The sequence below is a fragment of the Erithacus rubecula genome, assembly GCF_903797595.1.
Source record: "Erithacus rubecula genome assembly, chromosome: 2".
NCBI classification, from domain to species: domain Eukaryota; kingdom Metazoa; phylum Chordata; class Aves; order Passeriformes; family Muscicapidae; genus Erithacus; species Erithacus rubecula.
Genome location: NC_136685.1, coordinates 108,230,289 through 108,255,893, shown reverse-complemented (window position 1 = coordinate 108,255,893; position 25,605 = coordinate 108,230,289). Strand labels below are relative to the sequence as shown.

The following is a 25,605-nucleotide window of genomic DNA, read 5'->3' as shown; positions in this document are numbered from 1 at the left end:
TTCAAGTGATTGGCCTAAATTGTGTAGTGGAGGACATTAATATTAACATTCAGCTTCTCTGAAATGAAGTCACACCACTGAATCAATCATCTCACTATTTTTATGTTAATTTATCCTTAAAATGTAGAGGATAAACCATTTTATTGTAAAGGAAATAATTCTTCCCTTGGCTGCTGCTGTCAAGCCCTGAAAACCAAAGCTCTGGGCACCCTGACTCAAGCCATCAGTGCCTCATTTTAATTTTTAATCCTAATATAAAGAATAACCCCAAAATATTAAAATCAACTAAGAGCATGACTTGAAGTCCCAACACAGGAAGAAACTCTCCTCTCTGTTACTTCTGTTGTGGCCTCTTCTCTTCAAAAATCCCAGCTGCAAGGATAGATTTGAGTTTCAGGGATTCATCCCCCAGCAGGTAATTAAGGAAAATCCCTTTTCCCAGTAACCTTAGGGGTGTGTATGGACATCCCAGGAGGATTGGAACCCCCCAGTTTAGGCTGGTCAGATTCCTGATGCACTCTGTCAGCACACAGAGTATCCGTCCCAACATGGATTTGTCTCAAAACTTTTATTTTTATTACTTTTAACCGAGTATATTTTTATATCTTAATATCAAAGGTCCTGTTTTCCCATGCAGGGAGTGTGTGTTTAGTAGCAGCCTGGATTCTGCATCAGTAATTGCAGAAAAAAGTCTGTTTTTCCCCTAAAAGGTTTGACCTTTTCTGTTCTTTACATCATCCTGGTTTATATCTGTAAAGGTAGAAATGTACAATGGCACTCTCTGCTTTCTTCAGAATTCTTTTTATAGATATAAAAGTTCTTTCCTCAAAGACTTACCCTTGTTCCTTAAAACAGGGCAAGGGATGCTTGTGCTCAGTCATGACCCAGAACCATCAGGGCTGATTCTCTCTTTAAAATGCTAATTATTTAAGTCCTGTGATTCTGCTCCACATTCTCTGTCTTTAATTATCTCCAAGGCTTTGTTGGTTCACTTGCTTCCCAAATCCATAAACCATTGCAATAATACACCTTCCTCTGTGTGTGTGTGTATGACTTCAGTGCAATAAAAATGCATTACAGTGACTGATGGGGTTGGAAATTTCCAGAAATGTTGTGTTTAAAGCGTGTCTGTGTGAGGTGTGTTCATTTTGCCTCGCTGTAAAATTGATGTTGGGCTGAGAATGGCTAACACACAGGGGCTGCTACAAACTGTGGCACTTTAGGAATTAATTAAAGCATGGAAAATATAAATATGTACATTTGTTCTTGCTGCATGGGATTAAAGCCACTGCTGTGCCCCTAGCTTTGGTCACTACCAAAAACCTCCCTCATCTGTTGCCTCAAAAATTTTAGGCCATTTAGGTTTATTTTTTTTTTTTTTTTATGACTGGTTAAACCCGAGCTGTATTTGTGCAAATACAGATTTTAGATCTGTAGGCTTCACTACACAACCACGCACACAAAGCTGCTGCTAAACCTGTTCTCAAACAGCGTCTGGGCAAACAACAACCACATCCTGACTATTATAGATATATATAAGATAATGCAGACAGGAGAGAGGGAAATCCAGACAAGGTATTTTCCAGCCAAGGCTCTGCAATAAGGGGATTCTCTGCAGCATGGCCAATTAATTTCCTGCCTTTCCTTCAATTATTTCCTGTATTTCCTCCAATGATCTGTTTCCCAAGGATCAGATGGGACTGGCCTAAACCTGCTCTGATGTGGAGGCTGCTGGTCCCCTCGGGTTCTTAGGTGTATAGAGATGCAAAAACACACACACAAACACATATGTACGTATACATGGAGCCCTTGAAGTGCACTTTCACACCCATAACCTCATACCTGTCGGTCATATTTAACCCTCAGTGCTGCCGCTAATGACCAAAGTTAATTACTCGTATCCCATTCTCCCCATTAATTCCCTCATTGCCCCCTTCCTCTTATTTACCCCGATTTTATCCCTCCCTCACTCATTCCCCTCACACTCCTCACTCCCTCACATTTCTCCCTCACACTCCTCATTCAAATCCCTCACGGTTCTCCTCCCCTCCCTCACACTTCCCCTTCACACTCGCTCCTTCACTTGCACTCCCCATTCAAATCCCTCACTCGCTTCCCGTTCTCCTGCCTCCCCGCGTACCCTCACACCTCGCACCTCCCTCCTCCCGGCGGGTGTCCCGCCCGTGCCTCACCGCTCGGCGGGCCGTGCCCCGGATGCCGCTGCGCTCTGCGGGCGCTGCCCCGGTTGTTGATCGCCGCTGCCGGAAGCCGACGTGGCGGCGGCGCGGCGCGGCCTCGGCGGAGCCGCCGGCCGGCATGAGGGGCTGCGGGCTGCGGCCGCCGAGCCCGGCCCCGGCCCCGCGGAGGGGCTGCGGGCTGCGGCCGCCCTGCCCGGCCCCGGCGCTGCTCTGCGGGCTGCTGGCGGCCGTGGCGGCCGTGGCCGAGGGCGGCCGAGCGCTCCCGCAGCTCAGCGACGACATCCCGTTCAGGGTGAACTGGCCCGGCACCGAGCTCAGCCTGGTCGGTACCGCGGAGCCCGGGAGGGGCTCGGGTGGGAATCCCGGGGGATCCTGCGCTGAGAGCTGGGCGTGAAGGGGCATGGCTGGGCTGGGATAAAGGTGTGAAACGGGGGACAGCAGGGAGGGGATCAGGAGAGAATCGAGCATCTGAAGGGGAGCAGGGACCTGGAGATACGGAGAGGAACGGGGATCTGGAGGGGATAAGGAATATGGAGGAGATCAGGGATATGGCTGGAAGCTGAATATCCAAAGTGAAGGCAGAAGCAAGCAGCTCCCAGCCAGCCCCAGGCTTGTGGTATAGTAAAATCCCAGGAAATGCTGCAGAGCAGCACTCAGGAATTCAGGAATTTATTTCTAATAAGCAGCACTGAAAAGCCCCTACCTGGCTGATCGTGGGTTGGTTGTTTTCTCAGCCGACCACTGGTGTCTTGTACAAGGAGGACAATTACATCATCATGACCACTGTGGATAAAGAGAAGTACAAGTGTCTCCTGCCACTGATAGCCAGCGGCAACGAGGTGAGTTCAGGCGAGTTCTGTGAACAGAAACTGTAGCTGAGTCTTTACACTGTGGGCTTTAATGTCATGAAATATGCTTTTGTTGCAGGAAGAAGAGAAGGACTATAAGGGTCCTACTCCAGGGGAGCTGCTGGAGCCTCTCTTTAAGCAAAGCAGCTGTTCCTATAGAGTATGTTACTTCTGTCTTGTTCATTAATTGCCAATTAGAGGGTTGCAGGCCAGTCCTTGTTAAGGTTTAGGGTAGTAAATGAGATACTAATACACTGTGAGACAGCTTTATGCCTTAATATTGCTGACAAAATTCTGAGTGATTAAAGATGTCAGAATTGAGATGAGTGGGTTGCTATGGTAGCAGTTAAAATATGGAATTTATTAAATTTTTTTTTCATTCATTCAAGGAAATCTTCTCTGTGAGACCACTCACTGTACTCTTGTTTTTGAGGCTGCTCCAGCATTTTGCTGCAAAAGCCAACATTTGGGTGGTTTGGGGGTGTGTAAATCCATCTAAAGATATATTTTTTTAATGTTTTATTTCTAAGATTGAATCTTACTGGACTTATGAGGTCTGCCATGGGAAACACATCCGTCAGTACCATGAGGAGAAGGAAACAGGGCAGGTAGGCTGCTCACAAGCTCCCTGCTGAACTCCTCCAGCAGCCTTGAATTCCCTGAAAAAGCTTGGAAAGTGGTAACTGGTGTTTGTTTTGACTGTAGAAAATAAACATCCAAGAATACTACCTGGGGAATATGATAATGAAGAACCCGTTGTCAGAACCAGGTGTGTTTTAGATTATTTCATTCTGCTGATGTTAATGAATTTTTGGGGTTTTAATTATTCCTGTCTGACCAGTTTTGAGAGCCTTTTTTAGGGAACCTGGCACAGATCCTCAGAAAAATTCAGGTGCCTAGAGTGGGTCTTGGGTGGAAATGAGATGGCTGAGCCCCAAACTCAAAGGGCAGTTTACAGTAACTGATTTCTGGAGCATTTTTTGCCTGTAAAGTAGTTCAAATAAGTCTTCAAATCCACATATTTAAGTGTTCATTCAGGGTTGATGGAAAGAACAGAAACAGGATAGAAAAACACCACCTAGGCTGGGGTGTAAAATGTGGACACCATTTCTTAGAAGTGATTACCTGGAATGCTGCAGTCTCCTGGGGGGGGTTTAGTGCTGTTCATCCCACTTCTGGATCCCTGGCTGCAGCCCTGAGTTAGAGATCTTAGTCCTGGAAAGAAACAGGGCTTCAGAAGCTGCCTTGTTTGGCATTTCCTGGGGGAATGGGTGCACAGAGCACGGAATGTTTGGTTCCAATCACCCATTTTGTGGGGCTGGATGTTGTGATGGTGCCTCAGGTCACCACAGCTGAGTCTGTCAGGCTGCTGTCCCTCTGTGTCCTTGTTTCCTGCCCAATTCCCACCCTTCCCGAACAGCTGCAGTGACGTTTCTCCAGCCCTGCCTTGGTGTCAGGGCTGGGTTTGGCCAGTCCTACCAGCTCCAGGTGCTGTTGTGATGAGCTGATGTGTATTTTGCTCTGTTTGCTGTGGGCCTCAGGTCACTGGTTATTTCCTTTCTTTCCTCTTTTGCACCTGCAAGTGGCTCTTGGCAGTGTATAGAGCACCAGCAAATCCACTAACCAGAAAAAAACTTCTCTGTGAAATCCCCTTTTGTTTCAAGTGCACAAACTTACCTCATTCTTAATTATTCCCTAGATCAAGAAGAGAAGGAAAATTCCAAAGACGGTGCAAAAGAGGCAAGTGAAAAAAAAACCCTCTATTTTAACTTCTGCCATCAACAGTGGAGGCAATTTATACATGATCATAGAATCTCAGGATGGTTTTGTGTTGGAGGGGGCCTCAAAGATATCCAGTGACACCTTCCACTATCCCAGGCTGCTCCCAGCCTGGTCTTGGACACTTCCAGGGATCTGGGCACCCTGTGCCAGGGCCTCCCCACCTTCACAGGGAGGAATTTCTTCCTAATAGCCAGTCTCATATAAGATGATGTAATTAGTCCCCTCCTAAAAGGATTATCAAGAGATGAAACTGTTCCTGAGCTGCACTTCTCTTGCTTTCAATTATTAGTCCCAGCTCAGAAAATTTAGTCTTGCTACTCAAATTACTTACTTATACTTAACAAAGCCCTACGGCACAAAATCCCCAAGAGATGGAGCTGACTTGCTGACCCATCCCATAATACTCTGTGCTTCCCTTTCCCCTTAGAGAACTTCCCCACTTGTTTAGGCCCCAAAACTCAGCTCTTGAGTTGCTGATTCTGTAGCAAAACAATGGGAATACCTGGAATTTGGAATTAGTGAGTGCAGGTTTGACCTTACTGCCAGTTCCCTTTCATTTTCAGGCTGAAATGAAATTTTTGTGGCCTTTGGAATAGCCCAGGGTGGTGGTTGTGTAGTGATCTGAGCAATACCCAGGCCTGGGGGGAATTTTGAAAGTCATTTTTGGGGACAGAACATGGCCTGTTCTGGTGGCAGTGGCCCCTTGGAAAGCCAAGAAAACAAAGTGATTTGCAGTGTAGCTTTTTTTTCCTTCAGCTTCTGAGGAAATGAAGTTTTTATTGCCTTTTTCTTGGGCAGTATTTACGAGGCACTTGCCATGTCAGGATTTCCTGGAATCTCTTATCAGGAAAGGGCGTGTTGGCTCTTTAATCTGGTGGATGTCCTCACTCATGGTGGAGCAGTGTCTGGGAGGAGTCAGTGGGCTGGGATGGGTGACATGGCTTGAAAGGCAAAGCAGGTGAGGGGCAGAAAAGTCCTGGATCCCTGGAGTGTCCTGACCCCACAAAGGTCCTGGATCCCTGGAGTCTCCTGACCCCACAAAGGTCCTGGATCCCTGGAGTCCTGACCCCACAAAGGTCCTGGATCCCTGGAGTCTCCTGACCCCACAAAGCACCTCTGTCTTTTAGCTGCTTCCAGGACAGACACTTTACCCTTTTAGGGAGTTAACATCTTCAAGAGGGAGCTGGATGAGACAGGAACAAACTGGAAGAGAGCAGACTGGAGGGTGTGACACAGTGGGATTTGCTTTGTATATATTTACTTTGTACACACCATTAACACACAGCCAGGGGTGGTGTGGGATCCTCTGGAAAAGGACCAGCCTGGGCTGGGAGTGCTGAGAGCTGTAGTGCAGGTGCCAGGGTGACTTTGCAGGATTTTTTTGGGTTCTTTGGGGTCTGGTGCTGCAGGTCTGGCTGTTTCAGAAACACTGAGCAGCCACACAGGGTCTGATTTTAACCCAGCAATGCTGGCTCTGCACACAGGAATAACATTTTTTGTTTCAGGCGAGTCTCAGGAGCTCTGCTGTGGTTCTGACCTGTTCCTTTCCCTCTCCCAGATCCCCACAAAGAACATTGAAGGGCAGATGACACCCTACTACCCCGTGGAGCTGGGCAATGGCACTCCCTGCAGCCTGAGGCAGAACCTGCCCAGGTCCAGCACAGTGATGTACATCTGCCACCCCGAGGCCAAGCACGAGATCCTCTCCGTGGCTGAGGTCACCACCTGCGAGTACGAGGTGGTGATCCTGACCCCCCTGCTGTGCAGCCACCCCAAATACAGGTACAGAGCCACAGGCACCCTAAATACAGGTACAGAGCCACAGGCACCCCAAATACAGGTACAGAGCCCACAGCCACCCCAGAAACAGGCACAGAGCCACAGGCACCCTAAATACAGGTACGGAGCCACAGGCACCCCAGAAACAGGTACAGAGCCACAGGCACCCCAGAAACAGGTACAGAGCCACAGGCACCCCAAATACAGGCACAGAACCCACAGGCACCCCAAATACAGGTACAGAGCCACAGGCACCCCAAATACAGGTACAGAGCCCACAGGCACCCCAGAAACAGGCACAGAGCCCACAGGCACCCCAAATACAGGTACAGAGCCACAGGCACCCCAAATACAGGTACAGAGCCCACAGGCACCCTAAATACAGGTACAGAGCCACAGGAACCCTAAATACAGGTACAGAGCCACAGGCACCCTAAATACAGGCACAGAGCCCACAGGCACCCCAAATACAGGTACAGAACCCACAGGCACCCCAAATACAGGTACAGAGCCACAGGCACCCCAAATACAGGTACAGAGCCACAGGCACCCCAAATACAGGTACAGAGCCCACAGGCACCCCAGAAACAGGTACAGAGCCCACAGGCACCCCAAATACAGGTACAGAGCCACAGGCACCCTAAATACAGGCACAGAGCCACAGGCACCCCAGAAACAGGTACAGAGCCCACAGGCACCCCAAATACAGGTACAGAGAGCACAGGCACCCCGATACAGGTACAGAGCCCACAGGCACCCCAAATACAGGCACAGAGCCCACAGGCACCCTAAATACAGGCACAGAACCCACAGCCACCCCAAAGTATCTTTTCCAGCCCTAACCTTAACCTTGATTTTAGCTCCTCCCAACATGAGCTTCTAGAAGCCATTTCCATATGGAGAATTCACACTTTCAGTGTTATTTTCCAAAAATTTAGTGTAGGCTTCTAGTTTTCCTCCCCTTGCCTGAACTGTACCACATATCTGAGAGAACCCCCTGAGGCTTTGGACTTTCCAAGGGTTGTAGAGAGCTGCAAAGGGAATGTGCCATACAGACAGGGGAGGATAATGGGCAGGATTCCTGGATTTATGCTGGAACAGGTGAGTGTTTAATCAGTGATCTGAAACAGGCCACAAGGTCTGAAGGCAAAATCCTGCATTTTGTAAACACTTGGTAGTTGGAGTCACTAAGTGCTGCTATTTTTAATGTTTGGCATCCACTGTAAATTTTCTCATGTGGATGGGTTTGGTTATCTGCTGCACTTATCTGTGGCACTGTTATCTGTTTACTGTGTGAGCCTTTTAAACCTCTGCAGCAGTAGGAACAAAACCATAGAAAGTGCACAGGGAAATTGTTCTGTTGATTGATAAGGATAAAATCTGGAGCTGCTGGCTCCTTCCAAAGGGGAAGCCTGGAAGGGTTTCAGCAGGAAACACTGAAAATAAACACACAGAGGGTCATCATTGCCCCCTTATGTCACCTTGGTAAAAAGGGAAAGGTGGAGGTGGCAATCTGGGAATGCTGCCCAGTGACATCACAGGGATCACAACCCAAATTCCAAGTTCAGTGCCCTTTTTTCCTGTTGTGTGCTCCCAAAACAGCCTCTGGGGCTTTCCCTGTGCAGCTGGCACCTCATCCAGGGCAGCACCTGCACCTCCTGGGCAGCAGCAGATGCAGAAACTCAGAGCACAGAGCAGGTTTCTGCACTTGGAGGTGTAACATGTTCTCACCTTGCTGGGCAGGTTCAGGGCTTCCCCTGTGAATGACATCTTCTGCCAGTCCCTGCCAGGATCCCCACTGAAACCCCACAACCTGGAGCAGCTGGAGAAACAGCAGGAAATGCTCAAGATGCCTTTTAGGAGGGTTAAGGAGGTAGGATTTGCTTCATTTACTTTCCATCTTCAGCACATTTTGTGAGATCATGTCAGTCTTTCATTGGTCTTTAAGCCTGTTGAAACCATCTGTAACTCACCCTATTTGGAAAGAAAACAAAAGTGTGGGCTGCTGACTGGAATTTTCTTCTTCTAAAATAAGCCAAAACAGTGTTCAGTAACTTCATATAACCTGTAAGACTTTGTAGGGGACCTAATTGTATCTTTTAATTGCAGGAAGAAATGCCTTCAACAAAAGAAGAGAAATTCTCTTCCATCCACAAGCCTGTGGCTGTTGGGAGCCACCAGCTGTTAACAGTGGGGACAACCCACATCTCCAAACTGACTGATGAGCAGCTCATCAAGGAATTCCTCAGTGGCTCCTACTGCTTCCATGGGGTGAGCAGCAAAGCCACTGGAATAAAGCCATGTGGAATGCATCCTAATTTATGTACTTGTTTCATTTTTATCTTCAGCTTCTCTGCTGAAATTCAGTTTATTTGAGCAGGCAGTGAAATGAAAGAAGGTAACAGACTTAGCCTGGATTAACTAAAAGGGAGTTTTACAGCTGGAACAGCTGGTTTAGGGTCTGGGGGGAAAGGATTGGGTTTGTTTTGGGGTGTTCTGTTTGGTTCTTTTTAACACTGAGGTTGTTCCTTTCCCCAGGGTGTTGGCTGGTGGAAATATGAATTCTGCTATGGCAAATATGTCCACCAGTACCACGAGGTGTGTTCCTTTAAGTACCTGTATTGCTTTTTGGGGGTTTTTTTGGGGGTTTTGGGTTTTTTGTTGGGGTTGGGATTAAACATGTGAGATGGTATTTTTTTAAATTTGGATTTAGATGTTTATTTATATTTTTATATTATAGTTTTATAAATTGTGAGTATTATAGTATTTTAAATGAATAAACTAAAAATGGAGTTATTTTTAAAAATCAGGGTTACTAAGGATAACTTGTTTAATTAAGAAATGATGCTTCAATAATTTTTACTTTGAATTGAATAATTATTTATTTGTGGTTTGTAATGTGGATTTTTAAATTTAATTATAAAAGATTAATTAGGTTTATGAAGAAGAAGGTGAAAAAAGGATAAATTTTTTTAAAATTTTTTTTGTGTTATATATTTTAAAATTTTAAACTTTCTGTTTTTTACACTGTTATGTTACACACTTTGATTTAAATGGGACGCTTATGATTTTAGTTCTGTCATTTAATATTGGAGGTTTTTTTGACGGCCTCAGGTTAAACGTGGTGGGTTTTCTGTCAGCACAGCAAGTTTAAATTGTCAGTGGCTGGGGTTCCAGCCTTGCAGTTAAGGGATGGCACAGGTGCAGTGATCAGCTGTGCTGTTGCAGGACAAGGAGAGTGGCAGGACCTCGGTGGTGGTGGGCACGTGGAGCAGGGAGGAGCACGTGGAGTGGTCGAGGAAGACGCGGCCAGGACCTTCTACCTGAGAGAGGATGGCACCCAGACAGTCAGGTACAGCCCAGCCCTGCACACTGGGCTTGGGCACAGCACACAGCTGCCAGGAGCAGCAGGGGCACCCCAGCCAGCAGCAATGATGATGAGCAGTTCAGCACTTTGCACAGAGAAAAATCTTTCAGTGCTGAGCAGCTCTTTTCCTGCAGTGACTGCACTACCACCTATTGCTATGTAACAGAATAATAGCTATATAATAATTTATAGTCTAATCTGTTACTATTTGACCAATACTTGACCAGTGATAAGGTGCTGGATTGACACTGAACTGCCTGCTTAAAAATTGTGTGTAATATTTCCAAACTTTTCCGTTCTGATCTTTTGTGGCAGGATGGTGTCTCATTTCTATGGAAATGGAGATGTTTGTGACTTGACAGACAAGCCAAGGCAGGTGACTGTGAAATTGAAGTAAGTGGACTTTTACAAAGGGTTTTTTTGTGTCTGTCTCCTGCTGCTGCTGTTGTCATAAAGCTCAGAAGGCAGTATCTCTTAATGAAGTGTTACTGTGTGCTCTTTGCCTACCAACCCCCCAATTTCTCCTGTTTCCAGATGTAAAGAATCAGACTCCCCTCATGCTGTGACCATTTACATGTTGGAGCCTCATTCTTGCCAATACATCCTTGGGGTAGGTCAGGGCTGGTTCTGGAGCCCTTCTCCAGGTCTATGTTTAAGTGGCCCCTTTCTCCCAGTGACTCTTCCCAAGATTCCTGCAGGGCTGAGCTCATGGTTTGGTCTCTGTTCCAGGTGGAGTCTCCAGTCATCTGTAAAATCCTGGATACAGCAGATGAATACGGGCTCCTCTCAGTGCCCAGCTGAGGACAGCAAAGCCCCCAAGGCCAAATTCCTGGCATTCCCATGGGAACAGTGTCTGTGAGCTGGCAAAGGCCTCACCAGCACAGCTCTCCAAGCTGAGGGACTCGTGAACCACTTTGTGTATAACTATGTGTATATAAGAGCTTATTGATAAACTTTTAATGATTAAAACCTTGTCTTGCACTTCCTGCCTGGCTCGTGTGTGACACCTTCCCCCCTTGCTGCTGCCATTGTTGAGGTGTAAACTCAACTCAGAAAAGGCACAAAGAAAACTGAAGCTTCAAGGGAGGAGTTCAGCTGCCAGCAGAAGGAAAAGGTGAAACCAACACTTCCTGCTCAGGAGCCACAACACCTCTCGTGGTTTTCCTACTGTTGCTGCTTTCTCCAAACACCAATGTTACCTCACCCTAACTGCTGGGAATTGTATTCTCCTGCCACTCTTCAGCTATTCTGCTGTTTCTGGGCTGCTTCCCAGGACATTCCATTTATTTATTTATATTTAGCACTGTAGGGTTCATCTTCATACAATTATTTTGCTGAACGTCCTTCCTGCCACCAAGTCCAGTTCCCTGTATTTGGGAAGTTTTGATCTGCTGGCACTAGGCATTCCTAGACGTAAATTGGGAGGGATCAGAGAAGTTGAAATACTGCTGCCAGGAGGATCTGAAGTAGATTTACATTGTATTTTTGAAAAAGTTTGTAATGGCCAACACCCAGCAGAGCCCTGGACATCTGGGGCTGTAGCAACAGTGTCCGGTCAGGGCGTGTTGGTCACTTCCATGTGCCCACCACATTTCCTCTTTTCTGCAGCCCTTGTGCAAGGCACAGGGATTGCTGATGCCTGTGGGGAGGAACCTGCCAGCCACATGGCAGATGAGTGGGCAAATAATGCCCAAAATATTCCCCTGAGCTGCTGGACTGTTGCAACAGCCCCTGTTTTAGTGTCTCACCAAGCAGAAAACCCAGACAGCAGCGTGTGATTTGGCATTTAAATTGATTCTCACTGCTCTTGCTCATATCCTGATTTCTGAGGCTCAGCAAGGTGGCAGAGGGAGCTGGAAATGGAAAAGTCTTGTAGCCAGGTTCCCCCATTCCCAGCCTTCCTGCCTGCCAGAGGCATCAGCAGCCAATACAGAGAAAGAAAAGATGAAAGCATTTCACCTTCTGCTGGCTGCACCAGGGGCTGGCTGGATCCCCTCCTGTGCAATCCCTCAGGATGGTTTTATTTGGGATTAAGGCTGCCCTGATGAAAGGCTGGAGCCACCCAGCTCTGGGCAGCCTCAGGCTGTGCCAGGGAAGGAACACAACACCCTCACTCTTCTGCACATCCCTCCTTGTGGTGATTAGATCAGAGGGCAAGCCAAGAATAGTTATTTTGGGGAATGTCAGAATTCCCTCCATGGGAGGGAACTCCCTGGCAGGAGGGGGAAGCACATCCCTGACTCAGAAGCCACAGCACCTGGTGCCCCCCAAGAGCAGCTTGTGCCATGGTGTGAGCAAACAGGCTCTTGGCAAACCTGAGTCCCTCAGCCTCCACTTCCCCTTGCACAGGAACTCCACACTCACAGCTATCCCTGCCCCAGCACCCACACCCACCTCCAAAACAACATTTTCTGCTCTCCCTCCTCTGCCAGGCCCTCCTGACCAGCAGCTGACTGAGGTTGGCTCCTGCACCTTCAGGAGGTAGAGCTGTTTCACACAGACAAGTGCATTTCCAGGTCATAAATATCATATATTTTTATCCAGCACCTAAATCCAAACCCACCCTAATAAGAAAAGCTCCTGTGAGATCTGGCTGGTGTTGATCCTCTTTGGATCTGAGCAGCACCTGTGCAGGTTCAGCTCTCCTCCTGAAATGTTAAACAATATTTCCAGTGCACAAAAAAACTTTCCCTGCAGGGAGAGGCAGGACAAATGGCACATGATCTGTTTTGGGAATGAAAGCACTGCTCCTGCTCTTGGCCACATGCTGTGCACCTTCCTTGCTCACTCAGACCTTTCTCGTGCCCTGCTCTTCCCTCAGTTCCCAAAATAAGAGATTGCTTAAAAAAAATAAAAAAAGCACACAGACAGAGTGTTAGATGAAACAAACAGAATAATTCCAGCACAGGGAGTTGGTGGAGTAACCATGCTTGCAGCAAAAAGCTGCCTTTTTAACTTTGTCCCTTCCAGCCATGACTGGCTCTCTCTGGGATTTTGCTGGCCCCAGTGCTGGGATGGAGCTGTCCCATCTTCCCAAAGGAAAGCACAGCCTGAGGTTCATGAGCATCACTGGATTTAGAACTGTCCAACTGCAGGGCATCACCCCAGACTGACAGCAGGAGCCAAAATTTCCCCTGACATATTCCAGCTTATCAATTTCCTGTCTCTTTTATCAAAGCAGGTTGGGATCTGTCTGAAGGTCTGTGGGGCAATTCCCAGCACCTGCCACAGCAGGAAATTGCCTGCTCAGACCAAAGAGCACAAACCACCTCGGGTTTTTGGACAGAGGGGCCTCTGGGCTGCTGTGAGTTTCCAGTCACTGGTGGTTGCAAAAGAATGGAAAAATAAAATTGGATATAAAGGTAAGCTCTGACCTCAGTGAAAGGTCCAGGTAATAATTTAGAGTAAGCTTCTTGCCCAGGTGTCCCTGTGGGGCATCAACTGACCCCAAGCTGTGATGGCCATTCCTCTGACCTCCCTCCCCACTCAATGTTTTTATATCATTTTCTTTGAGAGAGAGAGAGGCAAAGGTAAAGTTACAGCTGATGTCACTTCATGGTTACGAGGAGTTTGAGTGTCTGTGGTGACCAGCATGGGCTGATAGCACAAAAAACCTGAGTTGCTGAGTGAGTGAGGCCAGGGCCAGCTCTGCCTGGATCATTCTTTGGCTCTGCTCCTGTTAGCAGTGTTTTGGCACAGCATTCTCACAGCACCCCAAGCTCTCTCAGCATTCCTGCAGTCTGTCCCTGCTGAACTCTGGCCAACCCACGCCCTCCTCGCCGAACTTGGTTTCCCAGTTTTCCCCCCACCTGCGATGCTGTGAAACCCTCGACACTGTGATGCATTAAACCAGCAACTTCCACCTTTTATTTCCCCCTCGGGCACGGGTTGGGCAACGCCCGGTAGCGGCTCGGAGGGGAAAACCTGATTTCACCGGGGAGGATCATCTCTGGCATCACCTCCTCCTCCTCCTCCTCCTCCTCCTCCTCCCCAGCCCGCCCAGCCCTCTGCCAGCCCCACAAAAGGCACCCGAGGCAGCAGGAGGGGAGGGAGGAGCGCCCAGGAGAGCAGGTACGGGATTATTATTATTGTTATTAATTGCTATTATTGGAGCTGGGCACTGGGAATGCTGTGGGTCACTGGGGCAGTGACCTCTCCTGGCTGCCTCCCATATCCTGCTCCCAAAAAAACTTACCGAACAAATGGGAAATCCTCGGCAGAGCAAAGCTCCAGGGCTGGGATCAGGGGAAGATCCGTGGTCAAACAATTACGTGGAGCTCCCTGGGGCGTCACTGAAGCGGCTGAACAGGTTTTGGAGGGGTCAGACTTGCTTGGTTTTCATGCCCCGGGACGGGAGATGTAAAATCTGAGCCCCACGGAGCCCTAAGGGCATTTCAGATTCTGCAGGAGGAGGATGGTATTGCAGGGGCTGCCTGGGAAAGGAAAGAAAGAAAAATTCAGACTTTGACCTCAGATGATTAGTGCTCTCCTTCAAATCACTCTCTTTCTCTGAAGTAAAATTAGTTTTATTTTGCTTGATATAAAGGGATTAATGGATACGACTAATGAAACAATTTATGGACTTCAAGTCAATTAGGATTATTTTTAAAGGGTATTCATTAACATATTATAACGATGGATTTAACATTTATTTTCTCCAGGATGAGGATCCTTCCTGGCTGCCTTCTGAATTTCTACTTCATTCCTTTCTTACTCAGCAGAGCACATGGATTCCTAAGGTGGAGAACATCTCCAGCCTTCCTGGCTTATAACTACTCCTATTCAAATCTCTCCTCTGTCTCAGAAGCACAAGCTCCAAAAACAGCAAGAGCTCTCAATTTCTCACACAATGCCATTGAAAAAATTGCCAAGAGAGACTTGGAAGGATTTGACTGGCTGGAAGTTCTGGACTTTTCCTACAATAGGATCAGGGCTGTTGAACCTGGAGCATTCCAGAGTCTGCTCAGCCTGGTTTCTGTGGATTTATCATTTAATGATGAGAAGCTGCTTCTGTCAGATCTCCCACCCCACCTGAAGCTCTCACCCACTGGCAAAACTCCGCGGTCTTTGCAGCTTTCCAAGAATTCTGCCAGATCCCCGGGGGCTGCTCTGGAGCCTTCTGCTGAGGAGCTGCCACCTTCTGGAGTTGTGTCTCTCCTGCAAATCCTCAGCCCCAGGCTCAGGAGGAGCACAGAGAATCTGCTCCGGAGGGGAGAGAGGAACACAACAGCCCCTCCCACAGCCACAGCTGATCCCACCCTCTGTGGAATTCCCATCAATGGGACACTCAACCTGTCCCACAGCAACCTCACCCACGAGGAGCTGATGGTAAAACTGGATGAGAAGCTCTGCCAAGCCCAGCTGGGCAGGATTTTGGAGCTTGACATCAGTCACAACGATGTAGAATGGGATCTTCTGTCACTGTTTGCCCTGTTCTTCCCAATGGAAAACACGCTGTCCATCGATGCCAGCTCCAACAAGTTAACCATCAACATCCTGGATGCTGAGTTCTTCTGCAAGTTCCCATCCCACCAGCTTTGGTTCCTGAACATCAGCCACAACCCCATCAACAGCCTGGATACTCTGTGCCTCCCTTCCAGCATCAAGGAGATTGATTTGTCCTTCACCAACATCAGCCAAATACCCCCGAATTTTGCTCCAAAATTGCTTAACTTGGAAAAAATGTATGTTCAAGGAAACCACTTCATCTACACAGCACTCTCAGAAAGAGGGAATACCCTTCCAATGTGTGTCCCTCCCCCTGGAACTGTACAAATCTCTGCCATCTCCTTCGTCAGGAACCAGGCTGGGACACCCATTGAAAGCCTTCCCGAGAAACTGAAACACCTGGGAATGTCCAACTGCTCCATTGTGGAACTGCCAGAGTGGTTTGCTGACACAATGGAAGAACTGCTATTTCTGGACCTCAGCAGCAACTACATTTCTGTGCTCCCCAGTTTCCCTCCCACCCTGCAGCACCTTGACATCAGCAACAATGACATCAAAGCCATCACCCCCAGCCTTAAATCCCTCTCCAACTTAATAATATTTAGGATTCAAAATAACAAAATTACGGATATCGACACGGCGTATTTTCCATCAGCCTTAAAAGAATGTGATTTTAGTAAAAACAAGGTGAAGGTGCTGTCCTTAACTTCTGCCGTGGAGAAGCTGGAACATCTCAACATTTCTGGGAACCTGATCACACGTCTGGAGCCTGCTGCCCACCTTCCTGCACTGACCAGCCTGGACAGCAGCCACAACCTGATCCCAGCACTGCCCGATGGCTTTGGGGAATCCCTGCCAGGGCTGAAGTACTTGAATCTGTCAGGGAATAAGATCTCCTTCCTGCAGCCTGGCTCCCTCCCATCTTCCCTGCTCGAGCTGGACATCAGTGACAACTCCATCACCACCGTGGCGGAGGCCACCTTCAGCCCGCTGACGAGCCTCAGGCTCCTCACAGTGCGAGGGGAGCACTTCTTCTGCACCTGTGACCTGTACTGGTTTGTGAATGTCTACATGCATCAGGCAGAGCTGGAGCTGAGGGGCAGGGGGGCGGTGAGGTGCAGCTTCCCCCCGCAGCGCCGGGGCTGGCTGGTGGCCAGCAGCCGCCTGACGCTGCTGCGCTGCTCGCTGGGCGTGCAGCTGGCTGTCACTGCTGCTGCTGCTGGCCTGGCCGTGCTGGCCCTCACTGCGCTCTGCTGGCGCCTGGATGGGCCCTGGTACCTCAGGATGGGCTGGTACTGGTGCATGGCCAAGAGGAAGCAGTATGAGAAGAGGCCAGAGAACAAACCCTTCGATGCCTTCGTCTCCTACAGCGAGCACGATGCTGGATGGACCAAGGAGAACCTGCTGGAAAAGCTGGAAAATGATGGGTTCAGGATATGTTACCACGAGAGGGATTTCAAACCGGGGCATCCTGTGCTTGGGAACATCTTTTACTGCATAGAGAACAGCCATAAAGTGCTTTTTGTTCTCTCTCCCAGCTTTGTGAACAGCTGCTGGTGCCAGTACGAGCTGTATTTCGCCGAACACCGGGTCCTGAATGAAAACCTGGATTCCCTCATCATGATCGTGCTGGAAGATCTCCCACCCCACAGCGTCCCACAGAAATTCAGCAAACTCAGGAAACTGCTCAGAAGGAAAACCTACTTGAAGTGGAGCCCTGAGGAACACAAGCAGAAAATGTTCTGGCATCAGCTCAAAGCTGTCCTGAAAACAACCAACGAGCCGCTCGTGAGGGCGGAGAACGGAGGCGCTGTGGAAATGCAGGAGCTGGAATGAGACCCAGGGCACCCCGAGGGCTGGAAAGCCTGTGCTCAGATAAGAGCATTTACCTCCTGCAAAGGCTGCTGTGATGCCCAGGGGTTTGGATCAGTCCCAGGAGGGGAACTGCAGCACAGCCATTATTTCCTCTGTTAAAGAATCCCAAAGGGATGAGACCCGAGCAGTAATAAAAAGCCTTTTCCTCCTGGATGAATCTGTCCTGCTATTCCCAACTTTTCTGCAAGTGCTGTGGATGTCTCCTGAAAGGAAGAACTGCTCAAGTCACAGTGCATGTCCTTGCTGCCTTCCTGAGGTGTGTGGCAGTGAGAAGTGGAGTAGAGATTCCAGGTTCTGCAGCTTAGGGTGGGAACACACCTTGTGAGCAGGTAAGAGATCCACAAACCATTCTGGCACACAGGGAGCAGCTCCTTTCTATGCTCTGGCAGAGGAAGATTAAAGATGGATTTAATTTAGCCCTCTGGGAGAGGCTAAACCCACACTGCTACAGACTTTGGGTTCAATGACTGCTGGGAGAGATGAGACTTGAAAATCTTTTCTAAATTCAGAATAAAATATGCAACCAGACAATACAGAAAACACCAGCTTGAGTGTGGTGGTCTCTGCTGTAAAATAACTGGGGTGAGCTTTGTTTAATCACAGATCTCTGGAGGATAAGCAAGTTCTGTACATTATTATTTAGATTTAGGAAAGTTCCACCTTACACAGTCACCCTGACCCATTCCCAGTGGATTCAGTGCTAACCTCTGCATGGTCCTTGCCCTCACCTAAAATTGATAAATTTTATTTATTGTGCTTGGGAAAAAACCAAAATAAATTCAGCTGACTGTGACAGAAAATAAACACCATGTGAGGACAAATGATTTAGCTTAGCAGGACCTGGGCTTGCTCCTATGATGAGCAAACAAACAACTTCCCAGTAGAAAATCCCAAATCCAGGAATGCAGCATGTTTGGAACACAGACTCTGATCAGCTTTGAGGTTTTATGTATTAGGATAAAACCCACAGTCCTGCAGGCCAGCAACTGAAAAAGCCAACTCTTTACACCACAGAGATCTAGGGCTTAAAAAGACTGTGAATTATAAAAATACTACAAATATTTGCTTGATTTAAGCAACCAGAAGTCACTTGTTAATGAGATTAATGAGCCCCAAGTAATTAATTGCTTGTTTTTCTAATAACCTTTAGGCTTTCCTTTTTCTAAAGCACTCAGTGGTCACACTTGTCACTTCCTCTCTTCCCACACATTTCCCACCTCCATGTCCTGCTGCCTTCCTCTCAATTCCATTGCTGCTTGTTAACCTTGCAGTGACTCTTTACTGGAGCTTTACTGGTTCTTTACTGGTTCTGTGCTCAGCAGGCTCCTGATAGAAGAGGCTAAGGGAAAAAAAGGAGAAATTTTACTCCAGAAGAGTCTAAACCAATATTTTATCAAAATTTTGATTATTTCAGTCCATGATTCACTGCAAAGTTGTACCTGCTTTCAAAATCCCATCTTGATTTACAACATCCATGAACCTCCCAGAAAACAGCTCTTTACTACAGCTGGCTACTTAAATGAGGTTTAGTTCCTCTGCAGATTCCAGGAATTAACAGAGAGCAAATTACAAAGAGCTTTGATGGGATTTCAGCTCTTCTGTCACACAAAGGCAATAAAACCTCCTGCTTGGCCCCTTCTTGCTTTACTCCCACGTGAATACTCAATGCAAATGTTTTATGAGGTGTGAGTGGTTTAATTTTGAAAAGTGATGAAGTTCATGTGATCTAAAGGCACAGGAGAAGTTGCACATACACACAGCAAACCCCAAAAACCACCTCATGTATATTTCCCCCTCCAGTACAATTTGTACTGAAGAGAAACTCAAATACAGAACAGTCAAACAGGATCTTTTCAGTATCTTTTATACTTGGTTTAGAAAGAACCACATTATTCATTTAGAGAAAAAAAAAAATCTGAGCAGAGAGAAAAGACTTATGGAAATAATTTCCATTTTACATTTGTATTAGAAAATTGTTCACACTGATTTTATTGCAAGAAAGCTGGTTTGAATTATTCAGAATTCATTCATATTCAGTGTTAAACAACGACCAGTGTTCCAGGAGAATCTCAAGAACAGTTTAGTTCAAAATCCTGAACCAACAACTCAGAGACAGCAATGATGTGGACATTTTTTGTTTCTGAAGTAACAAACCACGTTCCCATCACTGTCATTTTCCTGAAGATGTGGCACTTTCCTATAGCAAGGCATCAAAAGCCTGTGGAACAATTATTTTGGAGACACTGGGGCTGTGCTGAAGGCCACAGAAACTGAAAGGTGATTGCTTGTTTGGAAGAGATTGCCAGTGAAACAAGAAGTGTCAGGAATGTAAATGCCCCTGAATTGTTCTGTCTCCCAGAGAATTCCCACAGTAAGATACAAATGGGTGAATTTATTGTAAAAATACCTAACTTTTGTGATTTGCTCGTTCTGTAGACCAACAGACAACATTTCTAAGCAGACAGATGAAATTAAACTGATGTTATTAGACTTAACAAAACCACAAAAACTTGTCATTGTGGTTTCAAAAACGTTAATTCCTGTCAGTTCTGCCTTTGTATAAATCCCAATTTATACAGTCATGGGAAAAAGAGCAAGGAGCAACACGACTTTATGCCTGTGCTCCTCCTGGTGTATCAGTCACGTAATACTGCAAAACTCACCTTTATCCTCAAGTAATACAAATAATTAGGTGCAAATAATAGTGCATGGCTATTTCTACCAGATGGAAAACACTTCTCCAAATTATTTCGGGGTACAGAATGCCACCATCATTAAAATCAATGCCCAGCAGATATTAATGTACATATTGCAGAGGTTTATCCCAGTGCCACACTTCCCAAATATAACACTGACCAAACAAAGCCTTGTCCCACTCGAAGCCAAACCTGGAATCCTGAACTTTAGCTGGCTTCATGGAAATTTTGCCATTTACCTCACCAGAATCAGGGTTTCACTCTGTGAAGATAAAGGACTTTTGTTATTACCGAAAAACATTGATTCATGAATCAATGAAACGGCAAAAGTTTAAACTCAAATACCACCGATCCTCTCCCCAACACCTCCTTCCTGAAAGCACAAGGTATTTATAATGCTCAGTGTTATCACAGAATGGTTTGGGTTGGAAGGGACCTTAAAGCTGATCCAGTTCCATCCCCTGTCCCGGTCCCAGGTTACCCTGAACTCCCTCCAACCTGGCCTTATAACATAAATAACCACACAACCATGGCACATAGGCTTTTTTTCACTTGCCCAGCAGTAAAACTGAGTAACAAAACCGTCCTCGTGCGCCAACTCCCATTCCAGGGGAACTCCAGCGCGCATCACGGAGGCGGCAGCTCCGCCTTCGCTCCGAACGCAAAGGGCGGCAGAATGGTGGAGTTGGAGCGATTCCTGCCCAGAGCAGAGCAGGGGAAGCTCCGGAACGCGCCAGGGCTACACGGAGGGCAGCGGGATGTGCCTGGCGGGGGCAGCGCCGCCGCAGGGCTTGGCGAAGGCGAAGGAGGAGCCGGCGGGCTGCAGGCTGTGCGGGGTGCTGCCCTGGGCCGAGGGGCTGCTGTTGTACACGCTGTAGTAGGGCTCGACCCGCGTGTTCATCGGCGTGGAGCTGCTCTGCCCGTAGTGCTGCTGCCCCGCCGAGCCCTTGGGGCTCAGCACGCTGTCCTTGGAGTGGCTGGCGCCCATCTGCTCCAAACCCTTCTTCTGAGGCTTCGGAGACAGCATGTAAGCCGAGTTGGTCTCGTGGTGCGATGACTTGTTCCTGTTGACCTCCAGGCTGCCTTTGCCCACGGCTCGGAGCCTCGTCTTGTGCTTGCAGCAGAAGAAAACCAGGGCCGCGTACTGCAGGCACCAGAGCACGCGTCTCCGCAGCCCCGCGCTGTTGCGGGAATAGATAAAGGGATTTAACCCCGACTTGAAGAAAATGAGGGTAAAGCCACACAGCTCGAACTGGTAGAGCACAAAGCCGCCGCTGCCGGACAGCACGTCCTGCACCAAGGAGATGGCCAGGGGCAGGCAGCACACCAGGACGGAGAGCACGATGACCACGCACGTCACCACCGCCTTGGAGTCCTTGGCCGCGGCCAGGTTGACGGCCGAGGCCAGCGGGAGGCGGCCGGCCAGCTTGGCGTGCCCGTGGGGCGGCTTGCTGCAGCTCTGGGTCCTGTACAGCTCCGGGCCAGCGAAGGGCTGAGCCCTGCGGGTACCCGCGGCCACCGCGGGCTGGCCCTGCCTCGCCCGCGCGTTCCTGCGCAGCGCCTGGGCGATCATCACGTAGGACACGGACACCACGGCCACGCAGCAGATGAAGTCGGTGACATAGAGGTAGAGGATGAGCTTGCCCTGGCCGCCGGGCAGGCTGGCCATGGGCAGGCAGAGGCGGGAGCCGCGGGTGCGCAGCGTGGCCAGCGTGGCCAGCGTGAAGCTGGCGGCCCAGAGCAGCAGCGTGAGCAGCAGCGAGCAGGGCGCCGAGGCGGCGCGGTGCGGCTGCTTGCCCAGCACCATGCGCAGCCGGTGCAGCGCGATCACCGCCACCGTCTTGAGGGACATGATGATGAAGCCCGAGCTGGTGAGGTGGAAGGTGAAGCAGAAGGCGCCGGGCACGCCGCGGGCCGGGCCGAAGAACAGCACGAAGGCGAACATGGGGGCGGCCACGCCGCAGATGAAGAGGTCGCAGAAGGAGAGGTTGAGGATCATGAAGTCGAAGTCGGTGCGGAATTTCCGGAGCGCCGGGTCGAAGAAGGAGAGCAGCACGATGAGGTTGCCGTAGGAGCCGAGGCAGAAGACGAGGGCCAGCAGGGAGGCGCAGGCGGCCAGCGTGGCGGCGTGGGTACCCTCCCGCAGCTCCGCGGGGCCGCTGCCGTTCGCCCCCAGGTGCTCCGCGGGCCCGGCCGGCAGCCGCCCTGACCCGTTCATCACTGCCCGGCCCCTTCACCGCCGCCCTGACCCGTTCATCACTGCCCGGCTCTTTCACAGCGCGCTCATCGCCGCCCGGCCCCCTCAGGGCTCCCGCCTCGCCTCTTCACCGCCGCCGCCTCAGCGCCGCCCGCCCCGCCATGGCGCCCGGCCCGGCGCGGCCCCTCCCCGCTCCGCTCCCTCAGCTCCGCTCCCTCCGCCGCGGGGCCGGAGCCGCGGCTCCCCCGCAGCGCCAGGGCCAGGCACCGGCACCGGCACCGGCACCGGCACCGGCGGGCCCGGGGGAGGCGGCACCGAGCTCCTCTCACCCCGCGTCCCCGCCGCTCCCCCTCGCTGTGCTACAAACACAGAAGGGTTCGGGCACTGCAAGAACGTCTCGTTCCTCTCCCTGCCGAGGGCAGGGACACCTTTCACTAGCCCAGGTTGCTCCAAGCCCTGTCCAAACTGGCCTTGGGCACTTCCAGGGATGGGGCTTCTCTGGGCAAAGCATCTTCTCTGCTCCCAAGGGGAGGGAAAAGAATCAGCATCATTTCTTTATCTGCTAACTGCCAGCTGCTATCACAGATATCGTAGTGATGGAGATCTCAGCACTAAAGGGATGGTTTTGAAGTACTTACAGGGAGGTGAGGGTGAGGAAATGCTCAGTGCACGTTCCCCGAGGCAGACACAGCTGAGGGGCCCCCATGGCACTGGAAATCCAGGTGGAAGAGACCAAAATCCAGCCAGGCAAGGCACAAAAGCACTAGGAAAATACAGTGGAGCCAGTATTTCTGACTTGAGCGTGCACTTGTCTTACAATCATTATATATACATTAATCTATTATTTTAATAAGCATCCCAACCCCAGTGCTTTGTAGAACTATCCAGACAAGTGTGCAAGTTTGATACTTGAAAGCTTCCCAGTGCCACCTCCCTGCTTATTTCTCAACACATTCCTTTCTAAACCCCAGAGCAATGTTTCTCTAACCCTCTGGCCAGGTGCATTTTGCCTTGGTTTTGTCCTCAAACTGGTTGTGTACAGGAGGGGGAAGGTTCAGAACCCAAACCATGGTTTTCCTGTGGCTTCAAGTTATGTCCTGTCTCAGCTTGGCTGTCTCTTATTTTCCCTTACTTGTATTTTTGTCCTCCAGTCGTGGTTAATTTGAAATCTCTGGGTAAGAGTTGCTTTTTCATCAACAAGTTGGGATCTCCCTCCTTGAATTTTCTTATTTATGAACACCAGAGGATGCTGAATTATGGGATTAAACAAGAGTGACAAAATGTTAGTCTAATGCAGGAGTGGGGTTGGGTTGTTTTACCCCTCTACAGTTACTAACTGTGATTTGAAATGGAAAGTGTAGCTGGTTCAAGCCTGAAACATTCCAGCAGAAAATGACAAGGGATTGTTTCAGGGACCAGGGGAATGAGCTGAGGCAAAAAGGACTTAAAAAGGACATTTTAGCTTTTAAAAGAATTGCCAGAGTTTAGGTTAGGGAGAAAAGCAGTGGAAGAAAGCGTGTTTTGCAAGGTAGGAATCACAAGAGCAAAACTTACCTTGCACAAGGTAAAAGGGTATTTACTCTTTGCAGCACTCAAGCCTTTCCTTAAAATGATTCCTTAAAAATCCAGTGCTCTCTAGACCTATCAAGCTTCCCATTGTTCAGTCTTGGAGCTCCTGCTGCACAAGGAGTAACAATATTCCCATGGCATTTTTGACAGCAGTGTTCTTTTGCAGCTATCTACTGGAAATTACTTTTAATTGTTGAAATCTGCCCTCATCTCAGCCTAAGATTTGTACCTTATGATTTTAACAAGAGTTCCAGGGGAAAGCAGATGGAATAATAAAAGGGGAAATTAACCCAGAAAAAAAAAATAGAAATAAAAACCAGGAGAGAATAAATAAGAGTAGCAGTGAAAATCTTTTAACAGAATCCTCTCAGGGTGAACTCAGCTGGGTTTCTGCCTGGATTTACTGTAATCTGACTGCAGTTACTGCTAGAACAGATTTATTTGGTTTATGGCTGGCTTTCCTAAGGAGCCAACCAGAAATAATGGCATCTCATATTCCCCAAGGGAATTGTGTGTCCAGCTCCACCTGCAGCAGCAGAATCTGCTCAGCAGAATTCTGTATCTTGAGTTTGACATTAAAGCAGGCTGTAGCTACCATGGCACCTATGCCCTGAGGACCTTGCCTTGGATTAACCACCTGGAACCCCTTCCTTGGAGCAGGGATTCCTCTGCCTGCTGGCAACCAGGAAGTCTAGAGCAGGCTGAGCTTAAATTCCTCTCCTTTTATTAGAAATCCCCAGAAGTTGCCTTCCAGGTAGTGCAGGATGCTGTGAGGATGAGCTGGTAACTCACAGCAGGGTTAAGAGTTAAAATCTTCCCAGGACAGTGGCCAGCAAATCTTTCCACTGCTACAGGGCTTCATTTTTCCCCTTGCATCTTACCAAATTATTGTCTTTTCCACAGCCCTGGGGAAAAGGGGGCTGGAGGCTCTGCTGCAGGATTCCAGGAAGCTGGGGAAGGAAGTGTGAGACTGAGCAGGGTGTGGGATGCTGGGGATGCCTGACTGTGAAAAACTGACAGGAGACATCCTCACATCATCCAGTGCACCCAGCACAGCAGCCAGGAAAGAAGGAAGGGGGAAAGGGAGACAGTTGGGCATGCCAGGAATACAGCCATAATATCCCAGAAATAAGGAACTTCATCCCTTTGCCTTGTTAATTAAAACCCAAACCCCTCCATACATGAACTTTTTAGCAACACAATCCACCAATGCTGAGACTGTGGCACCACCCAGAAGCACATGTTAAAATCTAATTTGCCTACTGGGTAATTTTCTTATATATATATATATATATCAAAATAAGCATCAAATATACCCACCTGATTATGGAAATATGGGAGATCACACCACTTAATGGTCTAGCAAGTCAGTGTGCAATATGTCACTGGCAACTTGAGTGGAAACCAAACCAAACCCCAAAAAACCCAACTGAAAAAACCCCAATAAACCAAAATACCTCCCATATTCTGCCTCACATCTCTGCCTTTCTTTGGTGCTTCCCCATGATGGTCAGAGGTTATCTGTGCAGTCTGACAGGTGATCTCTAAGGCTATCAAACTGTCCTCAAGGTATTTTTCCATCTCCTTTCCTGTTCCAAGGGGGGAAATTCTCTCCTCTCATGCTAGGAATCTCTCCCTCTCCAGGCTGAGGTACTGCAGTTGGTTTATCTTGACAGCTTCAGGGAAGAGACAGCATAAGACATCAGTGATGGAAATTCAGAATGTGGGTATTACTTGGGGAAAGTTAGGGAATAAATTCAAGAGTGGAGTTGTGGTATTTGGTTGTAAAAATATTGTTAGTCAAGGGACTAACAACTCTTCCCTCACCAAAACTCAACCAGCACAA

General features: G+C 48.6%; 3 protein-coding genes across 3 annotated transcripts; 2 read left to right on the top strand and 1 right to left on the bottom strand.

Moving 5' to 3' along the window:
- Positions 1–2,183: 2,183 nt before the first annotated feature.
- On the top strand, positions 2,184–10,955 carry ERLEC1 (endoplasmic reticulum lectin 1). Its single transcript, XM_079323922.1, is given in 15 exon segments — positions 2,184–2,520; positions 2,933–3,037; positions 3,126–3,206; positions 3,577–3,654; positions 3,752–3,815; positions 4,746–4,786; positions 6,387–6,610; positions 8,351–8,480; positions 8,717–8,878; positions 9,146–9,205; positions 9,836–9,908; positions 9,911–9,959; positions 10,290–10,367; positions 10,509–10,584; positions 10,704–10,955. Coding segments are annotated over 15 exon segments (1,599 nt in total). The 5' UTR covers positions 2,184–2,214; the 3' UTR covers positions 10,776–10,955.
- Positions 10,956–13,687: 2,732 nt separating this feature from the next.
- Positions 13,688–17,857, top strand: LOC306810875 (toll-like receptor 2). The gene is made up of 2 exons (XM_079323907.1): positions 13,688–14,045; positions 14,636–17,857. Exon 2 carries the CDS (start codon positions 14,637–14,639, stop codon positions 17,256–17,258), a length of 2,622 nt encoding a protein of 873 aa, XP_079180033.1. The 5' UTR covers positions 13,688–14,045; position 14,636; the 3' UTR covers positions 17,259–17,857.
- A 2,875-nt stretch (positions 17,858–20,732) lies between these two features.
- Positions 20,733–22,228, bottom strand: GPR75 (G protein-coupled receptor 75; the record flags this gene model as incomplete). The annotated part of the gene is made up of 1 exon (XM_079298955.1): positions 20,733–22,228. Exon 1 carries the CDS (start codon positions 22,209–22,211, stop codon positions 20,733–20,735), a length of 1,479 nt encoding a protein of 492 aa, XP_079155081.1. The 5' UTR covers positions 22,212–22,228.
- Positions 22,229–25,605: the final 3,377 nt, after the last annotated feature.